Source organism: Rhipicephalus sanguineus, chromosome 1 (assembly GCF_013339695.2).
Source record: "Rhipicephalus sanguineus isolate Rsan-2018 chromosome 1, BIME_Rsan_1.4, whole genome shotgun sequence".
In the NCBI taxonomy this organism is placed as follows: Eukaryota; Metazoa; Arthropoda; class Arachnida; order Ixodida; family Ixodidae; genus Rhipicephalus; species Rhipicephalus sanguineus.
In genome coordinates this window covers 199,288,918-199,300,645 of record NC_051176.1, presented here as the reverse complement: position 1 = coordinate 199,300,645, position 11,728 = coordinate 199,288,918, and the positions used below count along the sequence as shown (strand labels likewise).

At 42.5% G+C, this 11,728-nt stretch overlaps 1 protein-coding gene across 2 annotated transcripts in view; it reads left to right on the top strand.

The window, feature by feature from the left end:
- Positions 1 to 131: 131 nt before the first annotated feature.
- Positions 132 to 11,728, top strand: part of LOC119405196 (solute carrier family 66 member 2) — a 49,363-nt gene continuing 37,766 nt past the window's right edge. For both annotated transcript variants that reach the window (XM_037672018.1, XM_037672016.1), the window contains exons 1-3: positions 132 to 375; positions 4,073 to 4,346; positions 7,555 to 7,691. In XM_037672018.1, coding sequence (XP_037527946.1) covers positions 4,108 to 4,346; positions 7,555 to 7,691 — 376 coding nt within the window. In that variant the 5' untranslated portion in view covers positions 132 to 375; positions 4,073 to 4,107. The remainder of the gene's footprint in view (positions 376 to 4,072; positions 4,347 to 7,554; positions 7,692 to 11,728) is intronic.

Below are 11,728 nucleotides of genomic sequence, written 5' to 3'. Positions count from 1 at the left end.
TTGGTTTTGGTTTCGTATAGTCGCACATAGCTGCGCTAGCCGTATGAACCAGCATGTGCCGGAAGAATCGATTGCGTATCGTCATGTATCTTGGTATAAGAGAAGAGACGATCACACGTATACGCGAAGCTACACAGTTGGCGATGAGCGATACAGCAATGGAGGGGATTCGGACTCATTTTGTTCGCCTCTTCCTGAGGCGCGCAGCTACGACGTGAGAATTAGCAGGTGTTTGCACTCGCCGTCGAAACAGCTCAAACGTCCTTTCGTGTTCACTAGCGAAAGGCGGAAGCGCGGCGCAAAGGGAGCGACGGGAGCTCCATACAGTCCGCCTAGTCAGCAATGACATCGATGCAGCGGTGTCAATTGTCAGATGTAAGTATGGCAAATTGGCACTATTGTCCAAATCACTTCAAATAGCCATAGAGGGCTACTTCACATGCAGCTGTTACCACTGTGTCCCTGGCCGACGTGTCGATTGTGTTTAAGCTACCATCCTAACAGCTGTCGGGTCTGAAGTTATTGAACAGCTTAGCATGGTATCTAACCAGAAGCCCGAAATCCATTGGTAGAACGCATCCACAAGCATGTGCGCACCTGTTTTGCTGCATATAGTTAACGGCTAGCATGCAGCGCATGAATTGTAAAAGGGAACTGTCTGTTCGTATAACGGGAAATATTCCACGCAATCAAATAAATCATTGCACTGTTACGAATACATTTTTTAATGTAAGACAATCGTTAATCGAGTCGAACTAGCTGTAATGATCGGCAGCACGGGGGTTTGTTGCACAACCTACTGTAGTCTTGGTCCCGTCGACTGCTATAGCTCTTAGTCATCACCATAAAGCTTAGTCATCATATGGAAAGCACTTCCATAGTTTCTTAACGGACAGCGCTTATCATTTCGTGCAGGTCAAACACAGACACAGTGCGTGAAACATCGGACCGCGTGTTGAATAACTGTAAGCATTCAGGTTTGCCGTTCCTGCGCTTGACTGATGTGCAGTTGCAAACGTCTGCGTGACATATATGATGCTGAGGACGAACGCAGCGTGTGGTAGTTTGAAGTAATAACGTCACTTGCAATGTTCGTTGTCGAGATGCATTCGATCTTATGACTTGCAGGTTGCATGTTTGTTTCGCGGGCATTTGTACTTTCAGTGTATCAAAACACGGACCGACTTAGAAACTTGTAGCCCACGCATATAACTGATAAAGAGTGATGTTAGAAGCTATAAATATTCATATTTCAAACAACTCACTCTTGATCATGTTTCTATTGCTAGTTCTTCTATATCCTGTCACTTTGTCTGTACAACATACAATGCTTGCAGCATCAATTTTTTTTCAATATATTGCGATTAGAGGGGTATAAATATTCAAAACTGTTTGATGACAAATTGAGCATTTTCCTCATTGGTAATAGATGAGGGGCCGAAAATTGTACAAAGCTTACAGATGTCTCACGTTGGTGCAGTGGGACAAAACAAAACAGAGTTCATGGGCATTAGGCTACAGCTGGAAGTAAATACTGCATGCCTTGTGCAGAACTCTTATTTAGTAGGAATCACTACTTTGGCTTGAAGCAGCAATGTACAGGACACTGCTGTCATATTATTTACAACTGGCTTTAAACTACCTGGTTATACTGAGAGCACAGTCCGTTCCAATTGAGAAAGACCTGCAGCACTGAAGACGTGCACTTATTCCTCGAGGAAGTTCTGGAATGGTAAGTGGCAGGAAAGTAAACACTCTCCTGTACACAGGTCTGTAATGATGGTCACAGCCAAGTGAAAAAAAATTGTTGGCTGAATACTGCTGTGTAATTTATACTTTTATTTTAGCAAGCACTGGTGATAACTCAGTTATGATGCTCTTCCCAGTGCTAGTCATGAAGAGGTAACATGCTGACATGTGCCTCAGTAAGTCTGCATACATAAGCTTAGCAATCATTTACAGCTGATCTCGAAACAAGTAGCAGCCATTAGATGTTGCAAGTGCAATGTCAGGCCATCTCTTTGACTACTTCAGATGACTGTGATATGCCGTGACACAGGTATTGAGTGGCAACTATAAGAAATGTTTATAAAGTTACTCACATTTATGCGGCATCACTATTGCTCACTCCTAGTTGCGGGATGAAAAGCTCTAGCTTTAATGTGAAGTGAGTGAGATCTGAAGTGAGTGAACTTGATGTGCGTGTAGCTTACGCAATGACTTTCGACGACTTTGTGGTCTGCAGAATGATATACCTAGAATCCTTTGTGCTCGGGTTTTATATTTTTTGAAGCTTGTGGTTTAAAAGTCAGGTGTTATTTTTAATTTTAAAAAGGGCATCATGGGAGCATTTGCTGTTTTTTTATTCTCTAGTGGCCCAAGGTTTGGGATTTTTGTCGTAAGTTTCACTATCTCAAGCAGTGGTCCTCTTTGGACACTATTTAATCAATATTTAATCGATTTAAGCTAGCTAAATCACTCACACAAACATTCAATGAAAAATAAAGCTGCTTGCAAATCATATGGCTAACTCATCTATATCAGTCCTTGTTGACATGCAGGTGTTTATTAATACTTAAAAGAAAGGACAAACAGGAGTGCACAAGAGCTTGTTTCACAAAAGGCGTGATCCTTTTTCTTATCTTGCGAGCCCTTGTTGACATATATTATCATGTACATCTTGATTTTTTTAGCATTTTGGTTTCCATTCTACGCCTGTCAGATCCTTTGTTCTTATCTTCTGTCGTGTCGTTTTACTGTTTCTTGTCTACATGCTTGTAGGAAAAGCCATATTGGCCACCTTTTTGTGATCATAATTGGGGAAAATCCTTGCGTTATCACAGTTACTGTTCATGATGCAGAGTAATGTCAGTGCTGTGTTCACATCACAGCGCATTTCCACTGTTTACATGTATGTGACATACATGCAATGCGATGCAACATGCCATTGTCATCATCATGTAAGCAAGGCTACTAAGAAGGCAACAAGCTGTCGTTCAACTCAAGGCCCGTAGGTGGTGGATATATTGTACATGTCGGTTGTTGCTGGAGTGTTAAGCTAAAAAGAGGAATACACCATGTTCGTACATATGTAATGGTAATATACCTCGACCAATTTCCCACTCAAGGTGGACGGCATTAATAATTTTGTAACAGTTGTATTTATTATTATCCTTTGTGGAAATAGGAATTTGGGTGGGGGGGGAATTAGTTTATCCTGATTTTCATAAAACTTGTTTGGGGTGTGAAATGGGGGGTAATGGATTAATTGGGTTTTGCCAAAAAACAAAGGATCCTAGATATACTTGGCTCGAGTGAGTGCGAAATCACAGAAGTTATTATAAAGGTTGTTAGAAACTGAGTGTAATCTCTCTGCTTTCACTCTGCACCACATTAATGGTTTTATATAAGTATATCATCATTACTTTAATTTTGTTGCTTATGCTCTCATCTCCTGTGTTCAGCCAGAGGTTTTTCTGCTTTTTTTGTGTATAATAAATGTTGCTGCAAGTGGTATTAGAGATCATGATACTTGCGGCAAAAAACATTACATGTGCATGCAAGCTTGGAACAGTTTTCCTCACTGGGACTTACCATTACGGCGTACGACACCATTTCATAGCTTTGATAACACCGTATAGCAGGTAACATGATGACACTTCACTAGAAAAATAAACATTAAAGCATCTTCAAACCATGTTCTAGAAGTCATTTGGATCATTTAGCCATTTTATATTGCACTATTTTCTCAGATCACTTTTCTGTTCACAAGCTCTAGAGTAGGCAACGGACAGAACGTTGGTGTTTAATTATTATGAATACATGTGAAATTGTCCTTTAAAGCTTATGCACTGTAGTACTGTTATAAGTGACTGCAATTATAATTCAAATATTATTTTTCAGGTGGCTTTACCTATCAGTACATCTCAACACACACATGCACACACACCAAATGAACAAACCCTTTGTTCCTGTGTCCACTGTCTGTATTCAGAATTTCTGGTTCCATGTTATTTGTCATAGTGAAGCACTGAGAGATGTGCCACTTATTGATGCTCTTTCTGGTTTTCAGCTGCTCCTGTTGGCCAAGCTTCAAGCCAGGGAAACATGACAAGTGTAACCACTGCTGGTCTGTTTGGGGCTGTGCAGTCTCTGAGCGAGACTGTCTTCATGGCTTCAATCAGCCAATGGCTCTCATGGGGTGCATCGGTGGCCATGATCTTTGGTGGAGTTGTTCCTTACATTCCACAATACCGAGAGATCAAGAAGACTAGAAATACAGATGGCTTTTCAACCTGGGTCTGTCTGGCATTGTTGGTGGCCAACACTTTAAGGATACTCTTTTGGTGAGCATTTTTGCAGTTGAACACGTCCTGTTCATGCGTTTGTCTGTTTAGAGTGCGGTCTGTTGCCACCTGTTGCCTGCACCTCTGGAACACATGGCAAACCTACCAAAATAGCTGCCTTTCCTAGCTGCCACCTAGTGAAGAGACAGGTTTATGCCATGTGTAAAAAAAACATATTAAAAGGAGGGTAGCCGCATATGCTTTCCTGGCATGTGGCAACGCCAGTCTACCTGACTGGCTTACATCTGTTTCTCAGGTGTCAGGTTCATAGAGGGTGCTGGTTGGGTTCCTCATGTCTTGCAGATAAAACTATGGAAGTATCAAAGCAAAGCACATTATACATAAGATTGACTGAAAGCACTATGATATGGAAAAAATGTGAAAAAAATTTTAAAATGTCATTAAAGCAAATATAAACTAATCAGCACATGTAATAAAATATTCTCAATACAACAATATTCCAGCATTTCTCAGGATTTTTTTAGTAGTTGCTGTTAGCACTTGTAGTCATTTATTTGCTGTCTTTTGGTTCCTTCCTTGATCTTCAATTTGTTAGTACTATATTTGTGTAGTAACATGCATTCCATTAACATTATTTTTATAATAACTGAAGAGGAACCATCAGAAGTGCACTGCTTCTGATCTATTCACTTGGCTGTCCTGTTAACTTTTACTGTTACTGAATTGTACAAAATAAAGGTCTTCAATTCTTGTACCCTGTGTATTAGGGCTAGGTGACCTTATTGAGTGATGCTTTCATGGCATGGAGGAAGGAAAAACTAAGGAGAGGCCCTATCGTATCCCAATGCATTGCGAAAAGTGTGGCTGAAGTGACGTCAGATTTATGTGGCAAACAAGCCGATATGGGGCAAACAAAACAGCAGACGCCCCGCGGCGTGCTCTCCACGGTGGTTCGCTTCTGTTCGGATTTGTAGTCCCGGCGTAAACTTAGCGCGTATTGTGCGGTTCGCACGTAGTAAAATGTTGCAAGCAGACGTTTACCAGGCCGTTCGTGCGCGGCAGACCCGAGCGTTGCGTGCTGAAGTTCTTCGAGGAGTGTTTTTGTGCAACAGTACAGAAATTACCGGTACGTCCCGTAATCAAAAACATTCTGCCCCTGCCTCACCGTATTCGAACTCACCTAGCAGTGACTTACGCGTTCTGCTGGGTGTTAGGCCTTTCTTTTCCTTTCTTGTAGCCCGATTTCCAGATCTTTTGCCCGATTAGCGGTTCTTTGCTCGTGTATATGGAGTGAGCGCAGTAGCTATTCGGCGCAACGCCAACCTATAGTTGACGTAACTTCACGTCGAAAAGAAGACACCGCTGTATTGTATACGCGATCGTGCACGTAAAGTTTGTAATTCCAGTGCGCACACAACACAAGCACGCAGCGAGCACACATCGCACGATACATACATCACGTAGTCCGATAACAACAACAAAAGATTATTGCCCTGTCGTTTGAACGACACAGCCTCTAAAACGTACGATGTCTTCAGCGCATGGTATGTACGGCGCGTCAGACGCCAAAAACAAAATTTCACGTGTGTTCCGAGTTGACACAACGAGTAAGAAGCAACAGAGCGCACATCCGAGTGCTCCGCATGCAAATACCATGCCTTAGTGATCAGTAATGAAACGAACGTATACGTACACATGAAAAGTGACACCCGGTACTGCTCGCAGTATACACGCGATTTGCACAGGGTATACGCAACAGCTGGGCATTGCGTAGCTTTCCTAAAGAACACACAAAGAGCAGCATGCGTGAATCGACTACACCGCTTGCACGGCGAAAAACAAACAAACAAAAAAAAAGGCTGCAAAGTTTCGCGATGCGCGCATGCGCTTGCAAACGTTGCAACGGAAATCGCGAAATGTTTCGCTGCGCCTTCGCTAGGAGGCGATGCGGGTGTTTGCGATGTGGGGGCTTCACGAGTGTGACGTCAGGGCCTCTCCTCAGTATTCCTTCCTCCATGTTTCATGGTATGGGAGCGCAGACACATAGACGCAGAATACCGAGACACATGTCTGTGTTTTTGCACTTCTATACTATGAATCAAGTTATAGCATCCAGCCCAGCTCTCCACTGTCCTCCAAACAATGCTTCAATTGCAGTTAATATTTTTGTCACAAATTTTTGAGGTCATAAGCAAAATTGGGTAATCATTGTTGCCTCCTCTCTTCGATGGCTAACTGCGTTTCAATGGGGGCAAAATAAAAAAAACACCTGTGTACTTAGATTTATGTGTACGTCAAAGAACCCCAGGGGATCAAAATTCATCCGGAATCTCTCACTGCGCTGGGCCTCATAATCATACCGGGGTTTTCGCACGTAAAGCCCTGCAACATTTGTGAAAACAACATTAACAAACCAAGTGGCGGCCTGTGTTAGTGGCTAATGAATGTACAAGTGTGCATATTGTGATTTGTGATGGTGGCTGCTAGTAGTTGCCATGGTTTGTACGATAGTTTTGCTCTTGTTGTGATTTCTAACTGCAAATGTCATTTTTTATTCTAGATTTGGCTGAGTCTTCTAGGGAATGTGTGAAGCAATTTTTACTTCTGAAATAATGATGTGTTGACGATAAAATCAACAATTTAGCAAAGTTTATTGCTGCAAGCATGACTTCCCTATAGTGATGCTTAGCTACATATGTCATATGCTTGATGGGGAGGACTACACCATGTTTGATATTGTAATGAAATGGAAGCATGAAGTTTTTTTTAAGGAGCCAATCCTGTCAATATTTTTTTTGACGTATTGGTAGAAAGAGGGGAGGTGGGGAAGTTAGCCTAGAAAAGGTCTCTCCAGCTGTGCCTTGTGAGTTTTGGGACGTTAAACTCCAGATATTATTATTATGTGCCTTGTGATAGTAGAATATCAAATTAACTTTTTGCATTTTGTCTGTTTTCTAGTTATGGTGCGTTTTTAAAAAATATATGTTGTGAGATGGCACAGGCTACTCTTCTTCATAGGTAATGCAACATAACGAAGCCCATAGGCATCTAAAAGTTACATAAAATCACAGGTAAAGTTAATTTTATCCCGTATAAATCAATCATAGTTCAGTCTTGACATCATGCTGTAAGAAAAAAAAGAAGCATGAGGTTTTTGCTTTGTTCTTCAAAAAAATGTATTCTTGGGACTCATAGCCTCAGTGCTTTCTTTACCTGCAGCACTCTGCATTTTACATTCATTTTGCAGGTTTGGACGTCCTTTTGAGCTCCCGTTGTTGGTCCAGAGTATTGTTATGTCAGCCAGCATGTTCCTCATGCTCCGGCTCTGTGTGAAGACACGCAGCGTTAGCACCATCGTGCCTCAACCGAGGCATACCTTTGCAGGTGATCCTTATTATTATTTCTTTTCTGCATTTTTCTCCCTCTTTTTTCTATCTTCAGTTTTCTGTTCTCTTTGTCACTCCTTTGTTGCAAGGGCATAATGAAGCTTGTGCTGAAAACCTGCCTTAGTGATACTTATTACAGACAACACCATTTCAGGATACACGTGCACAGACAGACAGACAGACAGACAGACAGACAGACAGACAGACAGACAGACAGACAGACCTGTAGGCATTTCAAAAGTTGGAACAGTTGGGCAAGTTGGTGTGATAACATTATTGTTAAACAATGTCATGAATGTTGTTTATGGCTGAGACGATTCTTTTTTGTGTCAACGACTATTTCTGTAGTTTTGTTTAATGCTGCTGATTACAACAGAGCCATAGTTGACATTCTGAAATTATTTTCCAAGAGAGGACTTGGCCTGGATTTCACAATAAAAAGAATTCTGATGATAGGCATTTCAGATTTCAAGGTTTGTTAACTTCGCTCTGACACATGCGTTGACATTGCCAGTCACACTACGTTAAGTCATTGCTGTTGTATTCTTGCGATCATTATAATGTAAAAAATTCTGTTGCCTTTTCTTGCCTGCAATCTGTCCTCTTGGAATCAAATGACCATGGCATGCCAATCAGCTTCCAGGAGCAAGTGTCCAGGTTATATGCGGTGGGCCATCCGAGCTGTTGTGTCAACATGGCTTGTGACAAACTTAAAATGAGTCAAGCCGAAGCAGAAAGAGTATAAGAGCACTGCCATGAAAGGAAGCAGGTTGCCATACCCTATATACTGCACAAGTTGTCATATAACCTGAACAATATTGCTAACCGATATAGCATTGACATCGTGTTTACCTTACCTGTTCAGCTATCAAGACTTGGTAATCTCATTAGAACTACCATATATGCTCGTGTAATGGCCGCAGGTTCTTTTTTACACGGAGGAAAAGATGCATTTTTTTCTTAAATATTTTCGCCGGTACTTGCCTTTATTGAACTGCAGTACACTCGGTTATACTGGGAGAAGAAAAAAAATAAAACCTTTGACACTTTCACGTAGTTGCAAGAATGTTATTCCTCGCCCTCGTCTTCCTCTGAACTCGTCGCATTCTCGTGCTTGCCTCTGTTCCAGATGAGGTCGTTCCTCATTCCATCAAGTTTGTTTGAGATTCCCGTCACCTTAAAGCTTTCCTTCACTGTCTTGAAGGAAATCCCACCCCACGCTTCGAGAATCCAGTGGCACACATCGACAAGGAATGCCCTCTTCAGCCGACCAGACTGTGTTTTGTAGTGGATGGTTGTTGCCATCCACTCGCTGTATGCACGGCGAAATCCACACATATAAGCTTGTAATTAATGCTGAAATTTGGCCTAGTTGGTTTACGGACACATCCAGCGGCTGAAGCATGTTGGTCATACCTCCGGGTATGATGGCCAAGTCTGTTTCACGTGTGCGAAGCTGTTTCCACACACTTTCTGTCACGTGTCCGCTGAGGTTACCCAGAATGAGTAAGGAACAGGTGTCAAGATTTGCACCTGGCTGCTTCTCCCAAATGCACATCCAGTCTCTCACCAGCTCATCAGTCGTCCAACCTTTTTCTTGTGCTGTAACGAATATGACATTAGGGAATGACTCAGTGGGCAACAACAATGTAAGGGGGTAGTTTACGGCAATTCTAAGGGATGCAAAGCATAATGGCAAATCACTGTCTTTTTGCCCCCATTGTGAGAATATGGATGCTGTTTTTTCCTTTCGCCTGGTCTGTCATGTTCGCAGGTGCATCAAGCCAAAGCGATGTTTGACGTTTCCACTATGAGAGAGCAAGTACTCATGTTCCCAGTGCTTCTTCATGAATTTTTGAAACGAGAGCAGCTTTTCTTTATACTCCTCTGGCAGATGCTGATACGTCATTGTGTGAGGGCATAGAGAAAGGTTCTTTCGCTTCATGAAGCACCTGATCCATCCATTGGCGGCTTTAAATGCTGTAACTGGAATGCCTTTGTCTTATGCGATGCCGAGCGCTTTCATGTGCAGCACCTCCGTTGAGATTGCGTAGCCGTTGCTTTGCGTATCTGTTACGTAGTGCAGAAGCGAGTCTTCTGTCTCCTGGAACATGCTGTGCTGGCCTTGGAAAGTGCACAACTGTGCATTTGTTTTTCGGAGTGCACCTTCTGGGGAGCACCACCATCACACACATTTTTCATTGACCTTGAACTTTCAACCAGCTGCTCATTTTCCATTTTCTTTGACAAAGTCAATCACTTTCAATTTAAAATGGGTGGTATAGCTCATGTATTTTCCCATCCAGAAGCGATGACCGTGGCAAACTTGTGAATAGAAGTACGGGAACAATGAGAGAAGAGTGGTACGCACCGAGTTCAGTACTGCATGTGACTGGCGACTGTTTCACAAGAAAAAATGAGAAGTGCAAACTGGGTGACAGGTACTGGCTCTGGATATTCTGGGCTATTCCTTTAGTGGGGGGCGCCCCCTGCTGGCTGGAATAAACGATGGTACCCCACAGATTGGCAATGGCAGCACCTCGGAGGCTGTGCTTTTACTACCTGAAGGCGTCGAAAGCTCTGCATGGCTGCCTTGTTTTGACCCCCCCCTCCTTCCAAAAAAAAAAGAAAAGGTCTTGGATTTCTTGCATTTTACAACGAATAACACTGCTAACCTTCTCAACATTCAAGGGTACGGCTAATATACGGTAATTTTTAAATATATTTTTATATGACTGTTTTAACAAAGTTCTGGGTGTGGCTTTTACATTAGTGTGGTCATTGCATGAGTATATACGGTAAGCTAACAGAAAAAGATGGCCCACAAGGTGCTGTGAACCTCTAGGCCACTGGCCTCTCGCACATTTTTCTTCGGTTTGATGACAATCTGCAAAAGCTAAAAAGTTTTTGGACAATCTAAAGCTCTCTGACAGCTAGAATGACTGCCATTTGGGCGTGTTGGTACATGTTCATGATGGTGAATTGCTACAAAGAATGGACACTTTAGAAGAACACAGGACAAGGCGCTTTGCCCTACGTTCTAGAGTCTCTGTTCATTGTAGCGCTTCACCATCATGAATCTCTGACAACGTTCACTGGTAAGTGTAAATACTACAGGAATCGTGATGGTAAACTTCCAGGGTGAAGTGGTGGCCACCAATGCATGGATCGTGGTGTCGATGAGATAATGAGAGCCTGATGCTCAGTGTACTTGCATGCAGTGTACCAATGCTCTGCAGTCACTTCGCTCGCCAGTTGCCTTGCTCACTGCAGGCACACAGTGTCAAAGTTTGACATGCCACCAGTCGCCATGCTTGCAGCCCACAATGCAACAAGGGTTGTTGCATTGTGGGTTGGAAAAATTACCCGTGATGTCAGTGAAACAGCCAATAAAATCGGTTGCCTGTGGGCCATCGCTCACCCATGCATTGTGCCATGGGCAGGAGTGTCCGAAAGCACGATTGGCAGCACTGTTGCAATCTATAGCAATGCGCATATTTAAAACCTTATAATAAATTACACATTTTATGCAGGGCAATTATACTGGTCTGCTAATGATCTGAAGCACTTGCTCGGCCAGCTCAGTGTGCTTGTACGAAGTTGTCGAAACAGTTTCAGAGTCCCTTTAAAGGGACACTAAAGAAAAACAATGAATTGATTTAGATTGATAAATTGTACTTTTAGAACTATAATGTCGTTAATTTCACCATCATAGGTGTATTAATAACGGAGAAAATGAAGTTCAATGTTTCATTTTTAAATTTCACGCCAAAATCCTCACGTGTGACGTCACGGATTTCAAAGTGTATTTATCGTATTTTGGCGCCATTGGCTCAACAAAATTTTCTCAAACTTGTTAACTCTATGCCCCCCTCAGGAGACAGTGTACTACTTCATTTTTACCGTTTAGGAACTACGTAGGCCCTGGTAGGCGCCGTCAAAATATGTGACGTCACGGCGAATGGTGCGGAAACTTCAAGGTGGCGTCGCCACCCACATTTTCTTTTTGCGTGGTTTCTCGCTTACTAAGCATCT